Source organism: Podarcis tiliguerta (assembly GCF_965153285.1).
Source record: "Podarcis tiliguerta genome assembly, chromosome: 2".
In the NCBI taxonomy this organism is placed as follows: Eukaryota; Metazoa; Chordata; class Lepidosauria; order Squamata; family Lacertidae; genus Podarcis; species Podarcis tiliguerta.
In genome coordinates this window covers 23,739,635-23,761,980 of record NC_139535.1, presented here as the reverse complement: position 1 = coordinate 23,761,980, position 22,346 = coordinate 23,739,635, and the positions used below count along the sequence as shown (strand labels likewise).

Here is a 22,346-nt window from a genome sequence, read left to right as displayed (position 1 = left end):
TTGAATCATTAGGTCAAATTGTGTGGATGGAATCTCATTACCTCTCGCAGGCCAAGAAGTTCTATCACAACACAGAGTCTTTAGAATAGACCTTTTGACATGCCTGCCTGCAAATCAAGGTTGAAATATATGGCACTTTATTTAACCTAACCAGATGGCTCTATAAGAGATTGTAGATTTTTTTTAAAAAAATCCATTGCAAAATGCTGCAGAGCACCTTTGAAATTGACTCGAGCCATACATAGAGATAAGCGTTGAAAGCAACAAAGAGTCCCTACAAATGCTGTATAAATATGCCTCTCTTTGTTTTATTTTATTATTGCTATTATTTCACTCACTCTGCAAAAGCTGCAAACCTTATCAAGACGAGTCGTCTTGCTTTTTGAAAGGTTTGCACAGCTTGGTAACTGTGGACAAAACCATGCAGGGGAAATTAATCGAAACAAGGCAGCAACCCTAACACAATTTTCCAAAACACTGAATATGCAAGATAAATCTATTCTCTGGAGATTAAATGTAGACAGTCACATGAGGTAAGGGATCAAAGCAACAGCACCTTTGGACTCATTGCTCCATGGTATTCAGCAACCACCCAGATATCAATGCACTGAGGAATTTGGTCAACAGAACTTGGCTCATCTGGAGCAAGGTCACGGTACACAGGTCAGCTACCACACGAGAAAGGGCAGCAGGACAAGCATGTTAGCTCCACCCCCATCCACATCCATTTTCATCAGCTGCCTTGAGTTGGAAGGTGACTTTCTGCAGCAGAGAGCCTCCTGTATCTATGTGTGTTTTGGGGCACAGAGCAGGTAAAGCTAACATACTTGTTCTTGCTGGAGCCCCCTCACTCACACCTACATACAGGGCAACTTGCCTGTGTACATAATGCCTGAATAGGGCTTGTGTGCCCTTTACAGGAAATCATTTAAGAAAAATGCATCATTTTCATTAAAACTGTACTTTGATGCAATTTGATGTCACTGTTAAGAGTAATGACTACCAAAGAAAGAAATTTAAAAAATTATGAAGCAAAGTTCAAACCTGGGGGGGGGGGGAGGATAGGCTGTAGTCCCTGAGAAAGAGAGCATCAGTACTCACCAAAAAAGCCTTTCTCATATTTCGTCCAGCACATGGTGCCCAGAACTTTCATTTTTCCGTCTATAACACAACCCAATGTATAATTTTGGGGGACTCAGATTTAAGAAAATGGGGGAGATGGGAGATGGTCCCATGTATAAGACACCCCCTAATTTTTAACATTATTTTTAGGGGGGGACCTAGTCTTATACATGGAAAAATACGGTATCTCTGAGGAGACCATATGTAATTGGTCTCCCCACATCTGGGACTGTAAGGTGGTCCCTGTGCCAGCCGTCCAAAAGCCTTCGGAATTGGAAGTAATTGCAGGGGGCAGGGAACCGGAGGAATTTACTAAAGATGGTGGTTGTAGCTACATGCAAGGACATGGTTGTAGTGGCTAACTCCCGGTTCTTAAGGGATACAAGGTATGGCAGGACCTCTCATGCCTGAGGGGAGTCTGGGCCCAGCCCGGCATGAGACCTAAAGGCTTCAAAGGAAGACGATGCCCTGGAGTAAGCTTGGAATGTGGAAGGCGCAATGGACTGTAATACTCCATGCATCACACCGTGCCTCCAAGTGCCCACAGGTCCTCAGGAAAGGGCCCTGACTCCAACTGAGCCCCGGGTGCCAGAGCTCAAAAGCGATCCTCCTGAAATTGAGACAGAGTGTCCGCTGTGCTATTACCGAGCCTGGAACAAAACTGGCTGAAAAGGAGATGTTAGCCAGCTGGAGCACAAATGCCCATAACAACCTCAGGTCCAGCCAGAAGGACAGCTTGGCCAGAACCCTCACCACCACTTGATTGTCAGACCCTGAAGTTCCGGCATTCCTCAACCCAGATATGTAGAGCCACCAGGATGGGGAAGAATTCTAGGAAGGTAAGGTCGCATGTGATCCTTTCTCCCTCCAATGAGCAGGCCATGGCTGGGAGCACCAACAACCCTTGAAGTAGACCCCGAAGCCTAGGCTGCTGGAGGCATCGGAATGGGCCTGGGAATTGTGGCGAGTGACCAATAGAACCTGCCAGAAGGAAACCTCATTGTATGCTTGCAGGAATACCGACCACACAGCTGACGGTAAGCAGTCCTTACCTTGCTCCCTCATGGAAGTCAGTGGTCGTTCTGGCTGCCTTGCCCTCCCCTAGCAGTAGCCAAGCTTGCTGTCTGCTACGCGCAAGCAAGCACAGGACCCATATCTGCCCCATGGGTGTTAGACAATCTGCATCAGCTGATCCAATTTGACTGCAGCACAAGGGATACTTTTATAAGAGAGAAATGTGTGCAGTGATATTTAGAAGCATTGTCATTTTTCACGCGTGCCGTTCTGTGGCTCTAGTAACACCTAGGTGCTATTACTGTTAGGTGCAACTCCGATAACTTGGCTGAAACTTCAAATCAGATAATTAGATGTGTAAATAAGATCAGTTGCCCCTGCCAAAAAAAAAAGTCCAAATAGAGAAGCTCCGAAATAGACTTTGCTTACATACACTGCAGTATTTTAGTTTACTGTGAAAAAGAAACTGAGTTGTAATGTGGCTTTTAAAAGAAATGGAATAAAAAGGTATGTGTGGACACAGCACCATATAACAACATTGCATTGATACTTGACTGCGAGGGAAGAAAATATTTTATTAATAGTAAACCTCTTGGGTGATACCCAACATTACTCATACTCAGAGTATACCCATTTAAATCAGTAAGTATGACTAATATTGCTTTTCACTGTAAAACTACAGTAATGCATGTTTTATTAGTTGAACACTGAATACCCAGTGTCTTTTAAACATTATAATAAGCATCTTTTTTAAAAAAATGTATTTATATGTGATTGACAAGCTTAAGTTGCTTTTCTTCATGAATTTACATGCCTTCAATTAATTTCTTAACATTTGATGTCCAACTGAATATGCCTATCAATCTTGGAATTTGTAACAGATTCCCAGCCATTCTGAGAACTCATTTCCAATTTGGATTAAGAGGCATTCATTTGCCTGTGTTAAAGGGTTATGCAATATTTTAGGTTGCAAACAAATTGCAAATCGGCATATAATTATGAAATAAGCAGGTCCCACTGAAAAGTCCATAATTGCCTTCTGGATTGCAGCCTTAACTAGAAAAATAAAACCACCAGATTGGAGGCAACAGTTCCATTAATTAAAACACAGTGGATTGGATCCTTACTTAAGAGTAGACCTCATTACAGTCAATGGGGCTTAAGTCAGTCATGAGTATCATAGGTCCCATTGGTTTCAATGGACTACTCTAATTATGACAAAGTCTAGATCTAGCCGTATTTAAGAACAGATCTCTTCTTTCCCCCTTTCATGGGTGCCAGAGGAAGGCCTCAAGATTTCCATTGTACTCATGGGTGTCTTGTTGGTGACCTAAGGTGATATCCAACTAAGTCATACTACTAATCAATTTCAGTGGGTCTATTCAGAGTATTGCTGGATCTCATCCTTCCCTCCACCCATATGCCAAACCTTGCTACTCTATTATAGTTGAAGCAGAAGGGATTTTTCACTTGGTGGTGACTCAACATTCTGCATCAGGAATGGTTTGAAAACATTGCATCCTATTTACATGGAGTAAAGGCAACACAAATACATACCTGGGCAAAAGTGGCTTGGAAAAACAGCCGAACACACAGAGGTTCACTGCACAAAAAATCTAATTCAGAACCAGTTTTGTGTCAGTGTCTGTATTCAAATACATCGGCTGGGATCCAAACAAAGAACAGGTGTGCACAGAGCAGAATCATAGACGCACAACCAGAGTTTTGCTTTTAGGTTTCCACGGAACGTTTTCACATAGGCCTGTCCTTTGCACATGCATACCACTTCTTTGAACCCTTAGCCTTAGATGCACTTTCCCTGTGTCATCCCACTTGAGATTATACTAAAATGTAGGCTGTATAATACGGCTGTAGCCAATGTGCTGCCCTACAGGTGTAGGAGCAGCCAGCACGGAGTGATGATGCCACACTACTGTCTTCCTGAGAGTGGCATCATTGTGGCTTACCAAGGTTAGAAGCAGAGCAGGACGGTGGCAAGGTCAGTGCTTTGCTGGTGCACGCTGCCACCTCGATGTTGCTGCCACCCTGCCCAGACCGGTCATGGTGAGTGGCAGCGTTGCCACTGTTGGGAGAACAATGGTGTAGCACCATCCCACTGTGCCAGCCTTTGCTGGCTGTTAGGCTACAATTCTCATGATCTCTGACATTTGGCCTCTAGCTGTGGTTGATGGGAGTTAAAGCCCAACAACTTCAGGAGGACACAGCATTGGCTCCCCGTGGTGTCAGTCACATTTTGGCATGGGACAAGGAGATGATGCCAATCAAAAATAAAAGAAATCAATATGCAAAATGTTGACCACCCTCGCATACCAGTAAATTTCTCAAGTGTACAGTTCTTTATATGACTTTAATCTGATCGCTGGGATTTGCTTTCATAATGAAACTGCAAGGAATTTCTGAATTAATCTTGCTCTGTTGTGGGTGGTATATAATTGTATGGAGAAGAGTTTCATTTCTCTTTAAGCTGGGCAGATGGTAGTTAAATCATTTTGCTTTTTATATATAAAAAAATGAATGATATGAGAGTATATCTTTCTTACTGTCATCTCTGGAATATGTCTGCTATAACCAGCTGTCCTCAGTGAGCATTGTTTATGTCTCAAATGTTTGTTTCCTGTTGAGAGCATCATAAAAATCCTCAGAGAGTGAATTTCTAGGTACCAAAACTGCAAGATGTTTTCACTCGTGAGGTCATTATTCTGGTCACATCTGTTTCATCAGATGAAGCGTCTACAGTCACTAACCCTCCCGTGTGTATTTTTATGGAATATGTATTTTATTACATGATAATGTCTTCAATAGAGACAATCAGTCAAATCACATTTCAGGTACCAGGCCTGCTGGAATCATAGCTTATCATTGTAGTGATAAACTTTTATCTAGGCTCCACTGCACCACTTCAGATGAGTACATGACCGAATGCTTCTCTATACAAAAAAAATGCCCCCCTCTCCAAGTAGTTATCATAAAGTAGGGTTTCAGCCTAGCTTTCTTCCTGGTTTGTTATATACAGGGGATTTCCTGGCATGGAGGAGTATTCAGTTATGTGAGCCACTTCCTGCAGTCAAATGCTGCTGGTCAGACATGGTTTTTACCACTCCTTTGGGAGCCAGGTATTAGGCTAAGAGGTTGCACTTGCTCATCAGAGTGTTCTTGTTTGGTTTTTTCCTCCAGTAGCCCCAGAAAACTTATCACCTTGTTATCAATTACCATATTTTTTGCTCTATAAGACTCACTTTTTCCCTCCTAAAAAGTAAGGGGAAATGTGTGTGCATCTTATGGAGCGAATGCAGGCTGCGCAGCTATCACAGAAGCCAGAACAGCAAGAGGGATTGCTGCTTTCACTGCGCAGCGATCCCTCTTACTGTTCTGGCTTCTGAGATTCAGATTTTTTTTTTCTTGTTTTCCTCCTCCAAAAACTATGTGCATCTTGTGGTCTGGTGCGTCTTATAGAGCGAAAAATACGGTAACATTATTAATTGGGAATGGGATCATGTGATCATAGAATTGTAGAGCTGGAAGGGACCTCAAGGGTTATCTGGTCCAACTTCCTGCAATGCAGGAATCTCAGCCAAAGCATCCATGACAGATGGCCATCCAACCTCTGCTTAAAAACCTCCAAGGAAGGAAAGTCCATCACCTCCTGTGGGAGTCTGTTCCCCTATAGGACAGTTCTTCCCATTCACAGCAGGGGCTTCTAATTTTGCTCTAGAGGTTAGCCGATTCCATATTTAAGTCATGGGGAATATATGAGAATAATGGGTGGAAGTCAGCGCAGCACTAAGGAGCTTCTTCCGTCAGTGCAAACATTTATGATTGCCCCATGGACTTATCTCCCTCTCCTCCCCACTGCGTACTGTCCTGGCAGTTCTCCTGCCCCTCCTGAGCAGATTTGGAGTAGGTGAAGCTCCCTTTCACTAGTGGGAATCCTTGTGTTGGCTTTCACTAGCAGAACTGATTAGCTGAATGCACATCACGCTGAAAAAATGTACCCAAATCTCATTGTGTCCCAGAGCACTAAAAAGTGCTTCTCTATTATTACTACTACTGCTGCTGCTGCTACTACTACTACTATTACTATTATTAATCATATATGTATGTTACTATTGCTAATCCTGATCTGCAGTGTCTGGGGCTGAAGTAGGTTTTGAACTCATATTTCAAGTCTATAGGGTAGCAAATCCTCAATCGTACAAGCTCATTCCTTCAGACATTCGTTTTGACACTAGAATTAGGAACGAAAATATGAGTATAGATTGCATAACAATCCCCAGAAAAGAAAAATTAAAGAGCCACAGCCCTGCACATATTTAATTTGGGAGTAAATTTCATAGAATACATTACAACTTAGACATACATAGAACTGCAGGATAAGGATGCAATCCTTGGCACATTTATTGGGAATAAGTCCTGTGAAATCAGTGGACCTTAGCTCTTGTTCATATTCATAAAACTAGCCTTCGTGGCTATATTCCTAGATCGCCTTACTTGAAAGTAAACTCTTTTGAATTCAGAGGGACTTACTCCTGAGAAAAGGCACACAGGATTGGGATGAATAGTTTTTCTCCCGTCTAGAAGTCTGTTGGAATTTCTCATGCTACTGGAAAATCAGTCTTGGATTCCTGAAGCCAGTTCAATCAGAAAACCCAGAGTGAAGTCCCTAAGATGGTTGGATGGTGTCTTGCACTCCTGTTTCTGGCAACCTCTGCAGCCAAGCTGGTGCCAAATGTATCGCTCTCATTTCCTTTGGACCACATCAGCTCCTGGAAAATCAGCCTTGGATTCCTGAAGCCAGATCAGTCAGAACGTTTCCAAGTCTCCCTGGGTTCTGGTGGCTCCACAAACTTCCCCTACCCTCTGTGCCACAGGCCAGGAGATCTCTGCACCTGCTTACAAATCCCCTATAGAGGCTTACAAATCCCCTATAGTTCAGTTCCGCTGTGGACAGAACCACACATACACCACCCAATTCTGTTTTGAGCAGAGTTTGGTGATAATCGCTATCAACAAACAATAAGTAACTTTCTGTGGCTGCCAAAAGATTACCCACACATGCAAGGATTCTCTGTTCACTTGGATGGGAAAGACATCTATGTGTGTGCATTCCCACTCAACTGAAATAAATGGGAAATCCTACTCTGTAAGTATAGGAGCTCTGTGTCTCATCAAGTTCTTATGGCCACATAGAATAATAGGATCAGGGATTTATTTGTGTATGCCCAAATTTAAGGTTGTTGAGCTATTTTTAGTACTGCCCAAAGTTCTTGAGCTTTTTGTCAAGATTGTTTTTGAGCTAATTTTTATGTAAAAACTGCATTACCGACCTGGGCTGCCATGTGTCCAGAATTTCCCAGTATTCTGGATATGTCCGGGAAATCCTGGACATATGCCAAACCTACTCAAATTGTAGGAAGTGTTTGTTTCAGTCGTTGAGAGTTTGAATACTGTCCCCTGAGTCCGTAACAAAAAAAAATGTATTTATATGGAGAAAGGAAGTTCAAATTCTATATTCATTGGCTATCCCTATTTTAAAAAAACAAACAAACCATCATTTAAAATAATATTCCTCTTGAAACTTATAGTGCAATCCCTATGCATATTTACTCAGAAGTAAGTCCCGCTGTGTCCAATGGGGCTTACTCCCTAGTAAAGTGTATATGGGACTGCGGCCTTAGGGTAACTATGTCATTATGTCCTCCCTGTTGTACATTTGGATCCCTGAAGTACGTTCCCTCCTTGTAAATAGGAACCAGTCTCTGTGCTTTGAAAAGTCCTCAGGATCTATGTAGGTTACGTCCTTCTGTATTGATGTTTTAATTTGCTACTTTATAAACGTCTCTTCTTTCGTTTTCGTCCCGGCTCTCTTTTCTTTTCAGCAACTTGTTGTTTGTCATTGTTATTTTTAATTGCAGACTGCTTTAAAAACAAACAAACCCCCAAGCCTTCCATATTCATGCTTCTCTCTGAAATGTTTTTGGTTTGGGTCTTTTGACTGTCGTCTCGCTGTGAACTTTGCAGATTTGTTTATGAGTGCCACTGTGCTTCTTGCTGCATCTGCATTGTCACCGTGATGGTATTTTTTTCTTTTTCTGTCTGTTTCTTCCACAGGAGTTTAACAAGTAATCTGCCCAATGTGAACCTACCAAATGTGAATCTCCCCAAAGTTCCAAATCTACCAGTTAACATCCCGCTAGGCATCCCCCAAATGCCTGCCTTTTCTGCACCGTCATGGATGGCTGCTATATATGATGCTGAGTGTGTATTCAGTTCAATAGATCTCATTTAAATCAAAAGTTTCCTTGGCATGGATATGGATTGTTTATTTCTCTTCGTCAGACTTTGCTAGAGCCTCTTTAAGAGAACGAGCGAGATTGACGTCTCTTTCTAGAGGAGGACTAAATTTGGCGTGCGTTCTGTTAAAATTTAGCACGGATGTCTGTATCGAATGCATTTTTTTCCCTTCCACACTTGACACTTGTCAACATACCTGTTGATAAGATTTGGATCGGCGCACCAAAAAATACTATTGTGTTGGTTGCGAACCGTGAGATAAGTGTCAAGGATGTGTGCTATTTAAAAAGAAAAAAGAAACTATCCTGCGCTCAGCTAATTTTGCCATTATCTTTATTGGGATCTAAAAGCCCATATGCTTCACCTGATTGTTCCTGCTTTCCTAAATGATTGTTAAAAAGAAAGAAAACAATATTTACACTGTTGGAATAAGTGCTTTCAGAGTTGGCCCTAGCATACTGAATCACCTGCCTCAGGCGGCAGGTTGGGAGGGGCAGCGGAATGAGCACTTTCTTGCTGCTAGCAAATCAGAACAGGAATGCCCCTTTGCCACCTGCTGGCCTGGACACTTTGGCAAACTTCAGGTGGCTTCTCTGTGGTGCCTGAAGCATGGGGCGGTTTCCGATGCTGCGAAATGCAGTAGCGAAGGGGGCTGCCTGGTCCTAGATGGCAACGTTGCTTGAGCCCAACCCTAAATACCGCTGGAAGCTCTGCATCCCAAAGTTGCTGTTGCTTAGATAGTTTTACTCGAGTTATCTAGGACTATGGCCTGGCACACCAGCCCTATAACCACATTACAAAGGGAAGTGGGGAAACCATGGCAGTCTCTGACCATCATGAGCTGAGGTCTTCCATTCCTGCAGACAGCTAACCCTTGCAAGTAGCTGCTCGCATAGGTCTCCTTGCATGAGTAGTGGAATGTCAGAAGAGAAAACTCAGGCATGATTTACGCTCCTCTTCTTCTGTGAACAGGAAAGCTGCAGCTACATAGGAACATAGGAAGCTGCCTTATAATGCATTAGACCATTGGTCCATCTGGCTCAGTATTGTCTACACCAGTGTTTCCCAAACTTGGGCCTCTAGCTGTTATTGGACTACAATTCCCATCATCTCTGACCACTAGTCTTGCTAGCTAGGGATGATGGGAGTTGTAGTCCAAAAACAGCTAGAGACCCACGTTTGGGAAACATTGGTCTACATTGAATGGCAGTGGATCCCTAGGGTTTCAAGAAGGAGTTTCTCCCAGCCCTACTTGGAGATGACAGTGGGGACTGAAGCTGGGACCTGGCCAGTACATCCAGAGAGGCAAATGTATATGAATGGTTTCAGTCTCACTCCAAATTGCCCCATGGAAGTCAGTGGGACGCATTTGGAGCGACCAAAGTAAGCATAGCCCTGCCAGAAGCGTGAGTGTAAGCACAGATGTCAACTTCCCACCCACAAGTGTCACTTCTGTGCTTCAGCCAACCTGCCTACCTTCTTACAACCCATCTAGAGAGGGGTCGCTGGCTGTCATCTTCCTCCTCCTCTGTCTCAGTGTTCACCTTGCAGGGAGGAGGGTTCAGAAAAAACTGGAACTAGTTGGCACTGCCTGTTGTTGGCTATGGCGCCACCTACTGTTGGGCTCCCTGCTTTCCACCCTACCAGGCCCAATCCAAGCACGATGAAGCTTATCGTACTGCCTTTTTGAACAATCATTTGGGGACAGGAAACTGTATTCAAATTTTAATCTAAAGGCCATTTCCACCAAAACGTTATGATTTTGAAAAGCAAGTCACATGAATCACTGTACAAGAAAATGCTGTATTCGTCTATTAAATTGTATATAGAGAGTTTTTTAAAAAGTACCAGAACTGATAATTCCATGAAATGCAACTCATATTCATGCTAAGCTGGTTTATTAAAGGCTAGACTAGACTAGGCAGTATGTGTAAATAGTTAACTGACAGTTTTACTTTCTCTCTGTGCATGCTCTGTGATATTGTTTTGTTTTGTTTTCGAAAAGATAAGAATCAAGGCCTCAATCCTGGACATGCTTACTCATGAGTAAGTCTCATTGAATGACTTGAATGTCACTTTCTCATGAGGGCATGCATTTAGGATGGCATTCAAAGACAAAGCAGTCATCTTAAGTTTCGCGTATGATTTTTTTTAAAGAATAAAACTTGAGCACAAATTCATCTTAAAAGCAGTATGATGGGGAAAAAATGAGCTACTGAACTTGTCAGCTTTAAGCCAAATGTGTGATATTGCTCTCCACTTTTCAAAATCCAGTGAACTCTTCAAATGGGAGATACAAAACAACCCAGAGATTATTTTTTTATTTGAAAATTCTGGAAGCAGATGGGTTTCACCATGTTGTAATACTAAATACCAGGTTTTTTCCCCCATTCCTGGATATCTGATTGCTTCAAACATAAATACACTCTATTCCAAAGGCAGGATTAGACTGGATTTAAAAAATAATAATAAAGAGAAGGTAATTATTCTCAATGTATGTTTAAATCAGAAGAACTGAAATGATGCTTAGCCAATTATGCCACTGTTATGATGTGTGCTACTTCTTTGCTTAACCAACCATTCAAGAAAAAGCCTGATTCTCTTATCTTTTCATTGGGCCCATCTCCCTTCTACCCATTAAGGACATGTTTCAATGTTTTCACGCCATTACATAGATATGTCTATTTATTACAACTGAGTCGATGCATTCTTTGGGGAAAAATACCTTTGTTAGTGCAGGATTCAAAGGACTGCGCCCCCCCCCCCCGGCATGTTGGGAATATAGTCTTCACCCTGCAGTAGCCATGTGTGCATTTAGCTATATCTTCCCTTCTGTAGCATTAACTCAATGCAGCTGGCATCTGTCACAATAGAAACACCCATCCTTATTTGTTTCTATAGACGATATCAGCATGACCTGGTAATGCATGGTGTGTAAATACAAATTATTGTGTTAGCATTAGTGGTATGCGAGGAGTCGGGTGCGCTTCTTCAAGTTCCCTCGGTCATAATCAACGTGGAGAGAGGGATGAGAGAGAGAAGGAGAAAGGTGCATAAATTTCTCAGCATGAAGCACAATCTGAAGCTCGTATCTTATCCTGTAAGTAGAGGCATTAGGCATAATTGTAGCTGAAGAGAAGTCTAAATCAGCAGCTGGACTGGCTGATCCCGTCTGTATGGAAGATCTGGGTAAGAGAACCTGCGCTTTATTGAACCTGCACTGAATTGTAAAGGCATTGCAAAAGGCAAAAGGAAACTTACAGAAGTCTGGTCAGGTATATTTATTTCTCTTTCTGAAAAAGAGAAAGGAAATTTGGGGGGGGGGGGAGTCCCAAACTAAAAAGAGGTAGAGAAATCAACAAAGCCAAAGTTTTCTGAGATATGTAAAAGGATGTCTCATTGTGAATTATTCAATTGCCTTACCCTGATTTGTTTCCAGCTGTTCAAAAAGTGTGTCCTCGCTCACCACTTGTTAGCACTGTTCTTGTTTTTTCCTGAAACCCTTGGGGATGGGGGAAGGAGAACGAAGAGAATGAAGCTTGCAATGCGGGAAGTGCATGAAACCGAAGAATAACCACATACGTTTGTGTACTGCGGTTATTATCAACCAGAGATTTGCCTTCACGTTGTATAGCCTTCAGTTCAATAACTACATACCCTAATGTGATTATTGAAACAGGCTGTTTTTTTGTTTTTTATGCCATATGCACTGTTTCCAGATAAACGTTTGTTACCCTCTTCTGTCTGATCTGGAAAGACTTGTAACAGCTAGGTAGATTAGAAGAAGAAGAAAATGTATAGTGTAAAACCCTGATGGTGGAGATTCTCCCTGGCATTGTTCTGTGTCTCCAGTCACTGTTACGCCCCCGTTACGTGTGCAAGAACGATCTCCACATTAGGTTTCCAGAGCCAAAGAACAGGCTGTAACCTCTCCTGTCATTCTTATTTTTCCTTTTCTCCTGTCAGCAATGGATCAGGAACGTCAGAAGATCTGTTTTGGAAACTGGATGCCTTACAGACCTTCATCAGGGATTTACACTGGCCTGAGGAAGAGTTTGGGAAACACCTAGAACAGCGCTTAAAACTTATGGCTAGTGATATGATTGAGTCCTGTGTGAAGAGGTAAGTGGAAACCAGGGGCGTAGCATGGGTTGCCAGCATACGGGGCCACGCAGAGGTGGTGGGAGGGAGGGGAAACGATGGGGAGTGTGCATGAGCATTCAGCTTCCTAACAGCATCCACATCACCCAAGAGATCGTTGTCTGGAGAAATCACTTCCTGGTGCACATGGAGAAGCTGTTTTTAATAGAGCCCAGCGATTAAACTGTGCAGCTGTATTGAGGCAACGCCAGGTGTTGACATTTTGTGCCCCTAACAATTTTGTGCCCAGGGCAGCCACCTCTATGCCCCCTCCCATGCTTCACCACTGGTGGAAGAAGAGTTTGAATTTGATATCCCGCTTTATCACTACCCTAAGGAGTCTCAAAGCGGCTAACATTCTCCTTTCCCTTCACAACAAACACTCTGTGAGGTGAGTGGGGCTGAGAGTCTTCAAAGAAGTGTGACTAGCCCAAGGTCACCCAGCAGCTGCATGTGGAGGAGCGGAGACGCAAACCCGGTTCACCAGATTACGAGTCCACTGCTCTTAACCACTACACCACACTGGCTCTCAGTGGAAGCACTGGTGGAAGCAACTAGTGTCCACATAGCGTGCATCTAAGTTTTGAAATCACATCCAATTGCTTCTGCACAATTGTGCAATTCTGCTTTATGCAACTGGGGCAAAGCATGCTGGAAATGACTTCCCAAAAAATTAAGTACTTGATGAGTACCTTCTGTGAGAGTTTTAAGTAAGCCTTAGCAGGGATTCCTCAATGAGAAGCTCAGTAATGGCGAGCAGCCTTCTCAAATCAAACAAGAGCAGTCATTCAGGGCAGAACTACATACTTGGGGCTACTGCCAAAAAATGGTGGTGGCGTTCTTCATTCTCTCCTCTTTCCTGCCCCCGCCCCCCAAAAAATAGCTGGTTCAACTGATCATATGAAATGGCATCATGCTATGCTATGGTGAGCCAGTGGGATGTAGCAGTTAGAGTGTTGGTCTAAGAGATGGCAGGTTGAGGTCTAAATGCCTTCTCAGACATGAATCTCTCTCTGTGTTTGTGACCTTGGGCCAGTCACTATTTTTTGCTGTGAGGATGAAATGGAGAGTGGTGAGAACCTTGAGCTCCTTGAAAAAAAGATAGGATAAAAATGTTGTACTAGTAGTAATGATGCTGATGATGAAGAAGAAGTTTTTCCCCACCCAAATCCACATCATTGGCTGTTGTTGGAATGGGTAAATCACATAATGAGAAGAGAAGAAATAAACCTGGGGCTCCTGTTTTGCAATAGAACCTGAAGAGGTGTTGTATATTTACTTGTCAAAGAATCAACTTATAGCAGTTTATGTGACAATTCAGAAGAGTTCAGGCAAACGAGTCACATTATGACAAAATGAAAATGCAACAATTCAGTATTTTGGTGGAGTTAATCAATTTAACAGGTTTGTATAATCAGTGCTGAGTAATGAACACCCATATGATTTCCTATACTGCTGTGAGTTTTCTGTTTGGTTCCTCGTATACTTCAGTTACAAATTAGCTTGCAACCTGCAAAGATAAACTTTTGTAGCTTTGGCAAATCACTAAAGAAATAAGCTGAAAAGTGTCAGTTGCCGTTCATGAACATTTTTCTTTTACATTCCGAAATGTGTTGGGCTAGGAGTACTGAAGAATTCAGCTGAAAATGGAAACAGGAGCGGAAACTGATGAGTTTCGCTTACCTGTTTCATGTCCAGAGCAGAACTCAGTTGTCTTGGACTGGCTGGATGCAGAGAAGTGGTGGGAGGTACAAGCCAAGGAACCCCTAAGGAACCCCCAGATGAAGAAGGCTCAGAATCAGGGGGCCAATGGGTGGTCAGAGGGAGAAGGAGTAGACTGGGAGGAAAGAGGTGTTAGGAGCAGAAGAGGCAACAGGATTTAGTGAGCAGGGAGAGGCTGTGGCAGACAGCAGTGCAGACTCAGAAGCGAGAGGGGTCAAGAGGCTGTAGAAGAAGACGGGGGGGTATTCTTCTCCTGCTGTGACCAGCTCCCCTTCCCACTGATCTCCCAGAACACACAGGAAAATGAAGCCTTCGAAGTATTGTATTGCTCAGTCAAATTAGTAGCTGCAGTATCTTAACTTTCAAAATGTTCCTTTTATTTTATTTTTTTATTACTTTTAACAGAACCCGGATTGCGTTTGAAGTAAAGCTGCAAAAAACAAGCCGGTCAACAGATTTCAGAGTCCCTCAGTCAATATGCACCATGTTTAATGTTATGGTTGATGCCAAAGCTCAGTCAACAAAACTTTGCAGTATGGAAATGGGCCAAGAGGTAAAACTTGTATTTATTGATTGATTTTTAAAAAATGTTTAAAGGGAAAAAAATCTGCATCTTATATTCTGCTGGTTTCAGAAACATTCTAACAGTTGTGGATTTAGTTTTCCATATATAGACTATGCAGATGAAAATGCAGGGTCACTCCGTCAAACAAATCCCCATATTGAATATGGACACTCAGAACCCCTGTCACTTAGAAGTGACTGTTGGCAAGGATTGTGATGTGCACAAGGTACCTTTAAAGCCTATTTATGCATGACAGTGTTTTATATTGAGTCATTAACTCCACCTTGGAACCAGACATACGTTTGCCCCAAAGTCTTGATTTTTACATGCAACTACCAGATTGCAATGGCATGATTATTTTGACCAACAAGCAAAGAAAACCCAATGAGAAACAAAGCAACCTGAGCAAAAGGACTTAAGGGGAAATAGGAAATTGCCTGATCCTATGTAAAATGCAGTCCTGCCTGATTGGACTTTTCTAAAACCTACATTTATAATACTTCCGGGTCCTTAATGACTCAAAGGTTCCAAACTGGTCCAGTTTTATCATCTGCTGGTCTAATGTGTTTTACTTCTCAAAGACATTATCACAACTTGAACATTTCCACATGTGATGTTGTGAAGTAGAAAGACATGCTGAATTGGGCTCAATGAAATGCATAATCATAATCCTCTTTTGTTTGGAAGGCTTGAAACACTGTTCAACATTTTTCTCATCTCTGTTTATGACCAGTTCAGACACAGGGCTTGGATTCTCGTATTTCATTTTCAGTAGTGCATACAACAACAACTCCTCATGTTCAGAATCTATGTCACATGGGTTATTCTAGCTTTTTTTATTTTCTTGAAATATTTATCTCATTCTGATATTTACAAAATAAAGCACCAATCCAAATGGATTCATGGGGAGATTAGACTGAGTACAGTGAGCATTGGAGCAGTCCTTTGGTCCTCATTTTCTGTTTGTTTGGTATGCTATTTGTTCTTTTAGATGCCCCTCTTTTTATATAATCCCGGGATGCAATCTTACTGTTGTGAGCACTAAAGGCTTCCCTCACCCAAGTCAAAGCATGTACTTAAATGAACTCTCACCACTCCTGGTTTGAAGTTAGCCCAGAACCACAGAATTTGCCTTGCATCTTCTGTCTTGGTGCAGCCTTTTCGTTGCACTTTTTCAAAACAACCTCAGGAAGACAGTCGTAGTGAAGCTGCTGCAGCTCAATTATTTCTGCGTCATAATTCCTTGTTGTTTTGATCCATTATGATCTATAGGAACGTCTGCTAGAGGTTTCTGGCAACTGGCCTGAAGTGACACTTCTAAACTCTTCCATTAGTCAAGTTTGTAAAGAGCCGCAGCGTTCAGTGCTCCTGGCTTAAGCCTAGTATCTCTTTACAAATACAGCTTTCCAGCACCTCTAATAATAACACTATTAGTTGAAATAAATTCTAGGCCTTACACAAATGCCAAGGCTGGGAGTAAGCATAGGCTGCGCTCCTATGCACATTTACCTGGGAGTAAGTCCCGTTGAACTAAACAGGACTTACTTCTGAGCAGATATGCATAGGATTGTTCTACCAGCTACCTTTACATGTGATGGTGAGAAATTTGATTCTTTGGGGTTTTAATTTGCCATTTCTCCGTTGTATCAGTTTCATTTCCCATCAGGTATAGCATAGGTAAGAGGTGCTTGCCAGCCTCAGTTACCCCTGTCCAACTCCCATTTTTACTTGATTTGTCACTCGCATTGTTCTTGCAAATCCATGACCCATCATGGTTGATAACAAGCAGCAATTCAGTTGCACAAAGAATCAGCCTTTAATATGTCTTAGGCAAATCCACATGTGCCTCTTTGAGAAAGTATTGATACTGCGGTACACAGATTGCATAGCGATTGTGTGAAGTAGCAGTTGCTCTGGTATGACATTTTTAACAAATAGCTGAACTAATAGACCTGCAAATCAGATGTGAGTTATCTGTGCATAAGTTACTGTTTAGGACTGCAGGATTACATACACCCCTCCTTCTCCCCTCCAAGTCTTTTGTTTTCTCTTTTATTCATTTTAATGAATTCCTACCTCATCCCAGTGTCTCATGCCATCTCATTTCTCTTTGCTTTTCTCCTGTTTCTCTCAGAAATGTATAACTGCTAATATATAAAGTGATTGACTAATAAGGACTGCAGTATGGCAAGGGATATTTATGCCAACGACACTAAATTAACCATTTTATCCATCTCTTTTCTCAAACAAAGTAGGGGTGTATTTGATTCAACCTTCCATGTGGCCAAACCCAACCCAGTTCCAAAGGGATAACGTTATTGACAGTTGCTGCATTCTTAGTCTCATGCCAGCCACAGCCTAGAAGGGTTTGCTGGCAGGATGCTTTGCTATTCCCCAGGCTAACTGAGCTCTTGTTTGTTGAACCAAAGGTGCTCCCAGAGCCACAGCAGCCAGCAGCAACTTGAGCCACAATGCTTCCTTCCTGGCAAGCGCATTGCTGATGCTTATGGGGAGAGTGAAGGGGTGAGGCGGTGGGGGTGTCTGTACAGTGCGGACATACCAGTGGGAGCATCAGATGGGTTCTGCCAGTGCATCTGCACCGCACCAACCCCCACACCACCTCACCGTCCCCCCTCTTAAGTGACACACCTGCCAGGGAACCAAGCAAACTGCTTTTGACAGTAGCCTTAGGACATAATCTTGCCCCTCCTTTCCAGTAGAATTCCTCCGTGTGTTTCCTGTCCTCATTTTCTCCCCACATCCTTAGCAATTGATAAAAGGCCTTTCCTCTTAATCAATCACGGGACTCATCTAAGTCAATTGCACACATAGGAACAGTCAATTTGCAGCAACCTCCTACCCCACCACATGTAATGGAACTAGCAGGAACTATACTTCTATCATCCCACCCAATCCAATCCCAGTAACAACTCCATTTCAACTGTGATTTAGGGAGCTTCCAGGCAAATTGTTTATTGAGCACCGAGAGTATAATATTGCTATAAATGATACTTTACCAGACATTCATCCTGATATGTTCATGCGGAGGCTATACAACTTTGCCAACATTTTCCAGGGTAGTTTTCCCTCAGTTTTCTTATCAGACTTTTTATGGTTAGAAAAGACATGGGATAATTGCACCAGAAAATTCAGGATAACCACCAAACGTTATTATTAATTAGATTTTGAATAAGAAATGATCTTAGGGTGGTTCGCAGAATAAAATACAGGATAGAAACAAGTAAATCAAACCAGCAAAACAATAAACAACCCATCTTGAATTGACAGCCTGAGTTTCCTCCTTTAGAGTGTCCACAATTCCTTCCTTTGGATAAAAGGAGACCTATATAAGGTCCACTGAATCCTACTGAGCCTCCAAATGTTGCCATTATTTCTCTTAATTTTTTTAAATAATCAGATATGGAAAAATTTGAGGCATTTTAGGGAGTGCATTCTGCTGAACATATACACCCATATTCTCCCTGTGTCCTTATATTCAAAGGCAGCTGTTCAGACATTTGGCAGACATAATTTACCACCTTAAATATTTATATTTCTTCTGAATATTTAATGTATTGACAGGAATAACTTGTGTATCAAATATTTCTTGGTGGGTCTGGTATGTTTTTCTTCTCCGAGGTCAGATGGTCGCTAATAGAAATGCAGCATACACACAATCTGTTGGCGGTGTCATAATGAAACATGCCTCTCACATGCGCACCCAATGTCAGCCTAGTAAAGTGACTATAGATGGACTGAATTCATCTGCTTATAAAGCAGGCCAAAGTTTCTCACTAGTTTAGCTGAATTAGCATCCCACTCCTACAGAGCACTTTGGAGGACCTGAGTGCTTCAAAGCTTCCTAGGGTGGATTTTCCCCCACACTGATTCAATGGGTCAGCATGACAGGAGCACCAAATCCATGCCTTTCTCTGCCCAAAGAGTTCCAGTGCTGCCATACAGGTGGGACCACAAGAGGAAGAGGCACCTGAGAGCCTTTATTCCCCTCGCACACCTACACTTCCCAGGGAGGAGTTAACAATCCTTCTTGCCAAGGGACTCTGGGAACTGGAGCTCTCTGAGGGGAACAACTCTCAGTGCCCTTAGCAAACTACAGCCCCCAGAATTCTTTGAGGGAAGCCATGGCTGTTTAAAATGGTATCAGCAATGCTTTAAATGTATGGTGCAGATGGGCCCATAGTTTAGTCCTGAGCTGGTATGAGGTATGTTCTCATGTTCTTCCCATCTTCTCCACTCTGAACTAAGCACTGTGGATCTAGTGGCAATTCTGTGGCAATCATAGTTGTTGTTGTTATTTATTAGGACCCCACCCATCTGACTGGGTGTTGACCTTTAAAGCCTTAAACAGCCTTGGCCCAGGATACCTGAAGGAGCATCTCCACCCCCATCATTCTGCCCAGACACTGAAATCCAGCACCAAGGGGCTTCTGGTGGTTCCCTCACTGCGAGAAGCCAAGCTACAGGGAACCAGGCAGAGGGCCTTCTCAGTAGTGGCCCCCGCCCTGTGGAACGCCCTCCCATCAGATGTCAAAGAGATAAACAACTACCTGATGTTTAGAAGACGTCTGAAGGCAGCCCTGTTTAGGGAAGTTTTTAATGACTGATGTTTTAATGTATTTTTAATCTCTGTTGGAAGCCGCCTAGATGGCAGGGTACAAATAAATTATTATTATTATTATTATTATTATTATTATTATTATTATTATTATTATATTTATTATTATTATTACCACTCTGGGCAGCTTCCAACAGAATGTAAAAATACAATGAAACATCAAATATTAAAAACTTCCCAATACAAAGCTGCCTTCAGATGACTCCAGAAAGTTCTGTAGTTATTTATCATTTTTACATCTGATGACAGGATGTTCTACAGGGTAGGACCCACTACTGAGCAGGTCTTCTGCCTGGTTCCCTGTAACTTCAAATCTCACATTGAGGGAACCACCAGAAGGCCTTCAGAGCTGGACCTCAGTGTCTGGGCTCAATGATGGAAGTAGAGACACTCCTTCGGGTATACAGGGCCAATGTCATTTAAAGGTCAACACCAACACTTTGAATTGAGCTCAGAAACGTACTGGGAGCCAATGTAGATCTTTTAGAACCAGTGAGATATGGTCCCTGTAGCCACTCCCAGTCACCAGTCTGGCAGTCATATCCTGGATTAGTTGTAGTTTCTAAGTCCCCTTCAAAGGTAGCCCTGTGTAGAGCACATTGCAGAAGTCTAAGCAGGATGATAACCAGAGCATGTACCACTCTGGCAAGACAGTGTGCAGGCAGGTCGATGGAATGGGTAGACAGCTGCCCTGGGCACAGAATTGACCTGCGCCTCCATGGACAACTTTGAGTCCAAGATGACCTCAAGGCTGCACACCTAACCTGCACTCTAGGAGGGCTGGTACATATCCGACCCTGGTTGCATCAACTTCCTTTTTTGCTTGCGGTAGCTCCCTGCCCCCACAACAACAAGCTGATTCACCAACATGTTCATTTCAAATGGGAATAGCAACTTTGAAGCCACCATTCAATCTACATGGAGAAGGGCTGATCTATAGCATGCAGGATAAAATGGCAGCTTCTGCTGATGGCAAATAAATCAGAGGACACTTAGCTGCAAGCAGGAGCCTTCCTTAGTCAAACTGAAGAGGGCCACAGAACTTCTGTGCAGTGAGACCTGGAACAGGCACCCACAGAGTGCCCATCATTCCAATGTCTGCCAGAAGTAGGATTACCCACCAACATCCTCCCCATACATCACATCATCCACACCATAGAGTTTCATAATTAGAGAGTTGACAGGATGCCCTGCATTGCAGCTATCGGCAGTAAATGGGTAGCTTCAAAACAGCTCCATGAGCCAAAAGGCATATTGTTGATGTAACTTTTACTTTACTCCTCTGATCTTTTTTATTACAACCTGATGTAAAGAACTATGAATATGGTATGAAGATACAGGAGACTACTACCTTGCTGAAGCTAAGCAGGTCTGGGTCTGGTCAGTTGCCTGGATGGGTAACCGTTGCCTTTGAACCACACTGCTTCGGGTTCTGTAAGGGGAGCACAGAATAATATAAATGTCAGAAAGTAAGTAAATAGGAAGAACTTCCTAACAGTGTGAATTGTTCAGTAATGGAACAGGCCTCCTGAAAAGACAGTGGACTCTCCATCACTAAGCAGAGGTTGGATGATACTGTGTTACCAGATTTCCTGGTAAGGGTGCCTCCAACTTTATGATTCTGTGATTCAGATTCCCTGAGATCCAGCGCCGAGGGCCTTCTGGCGGTTCCCTCATTGCGAGAAGTGAGGTTACAGGGCCTTCTCAGTAGTGGCGCCCACCCTGTGGAATGCCCTCCCATCAAGGAAATAAGCAGCTATCCTATTTTTAAAAGACATCTGAAGGCAGCCCTGTTTAGGGAAGTTTTTAATATTTAATGCTGTATTGTTTTTAACACTCAATTGGGAGCCTCCCAGAGTGACTGGGGAAATTATATATTTAGCCCTGCAGGTTCAGAATAGGGAGCAGGTTTGGGGGAACAATGTAGCGCTTCTTTGAGTCTGTGCCTCTAGTGACGGATTCCTATAGGTGAAGGGCCCTGTCGGTCTCTAAAATATACAATCCTCCCAGCGCTTCCACCAGCGCAAACTTCGTTTGTGCCAATGGGACTTGCCCTGGCGAAGCGGTTTGAGGATCAGACAGCTAGTCTGCAATCCTTCTGGCTGCATTCTAGTGCTGCTGTTGCTGCTGCTGCCGTTGTTGTTCTCATTTGCGTTGTAAAGGAGATTTTAATTGAAAACATATTTGTCAATACATTTCACACTGTATTATTTTGCACACACCTAGCCATCCTTTTAGTTAAATCTCATAATTTATCCAACGAAGATGAACACTTAGCAAGAGAACTGTCACCCGCCCTCACCTCCAACAAACAAACATCCTTGATTAAAACAATATGATAATGTGGCAAATTAAGCATGTCTTTTGGACTTGTATGCGAAGCCCAGATTTTTTAAAGAGAGAGGGGGGAAAAATCAGTCAAGAGAATCTTTTTATTTTAAAATTCCATGCATTGCCACCATATCCCGTGGGCCGCATTTTCAAAAGCACCGATGCACTTTAGGGGAATGTCCAGCTTGCACGTTCACTACCTTTGGTGTACTTCCGCTCAGCCTAACATGCTTGTAAGGGTCCCATTTTCCGTGCATGCATCAGAGCCAGAGCGTGCCAGGTTTGGGCATGTCCTGCATTGTGCATCTCTTGGTGCTTTTCAAAATGAGGTCCAAGCCAACATAGTTTTCACTGGTGTGCATGGTGTGCATTTGCAAGCTTTGTTTGTCCTGTGCTTAGTGGGTAGCACGTGTACATATATATGTCACGGGGTCACGTCCTCCAGGGAACGCCCGTTGCTGTTTTCCGCGTCCAGGGAGTTGTTCTGTTCGGCACGTTCTTCAT

The 22,346-nt window shown here is 42.9% G+C and overlaps 1 protein-coding gene across 13 annotated transcripts in view; it reads left to right on the top strand.

Annotated features, from left to right (window-relative positions):
• CADPS (calcium dependent secretion activator) overlaps nt 1–22,346 on the top strand; it is a 342,990-nt gene that overhangs the window by 259,838 nt on the left and 60,806 nt on the right. For 7 of the 13 annotated variants that reach the window (XM_083424660.1, XM_083424659.1, XM_083424658.1 and 4 more), the window contains 3 exons: nt 8,266–8,412; nt 12,415–12,570; nt 14,716–14,863. In XM_083424660.1, coding sequence (XP_083280786.1) covers nt 8,266–8,412; nt 12,415–12,570; nt 14,716–14,863 — 451 coding nt within the window. The remainder of the gene's footprint in view (nt 1–8,265; nt 8,413–12,414; nt 12,571–14,715; nt 14,864–22,346) is intronic. The other 6 variants (XM_083424654.1, XM_083424653.1, XM_083424652.1 and 3 more) reach the window with 1 other exon arrangement.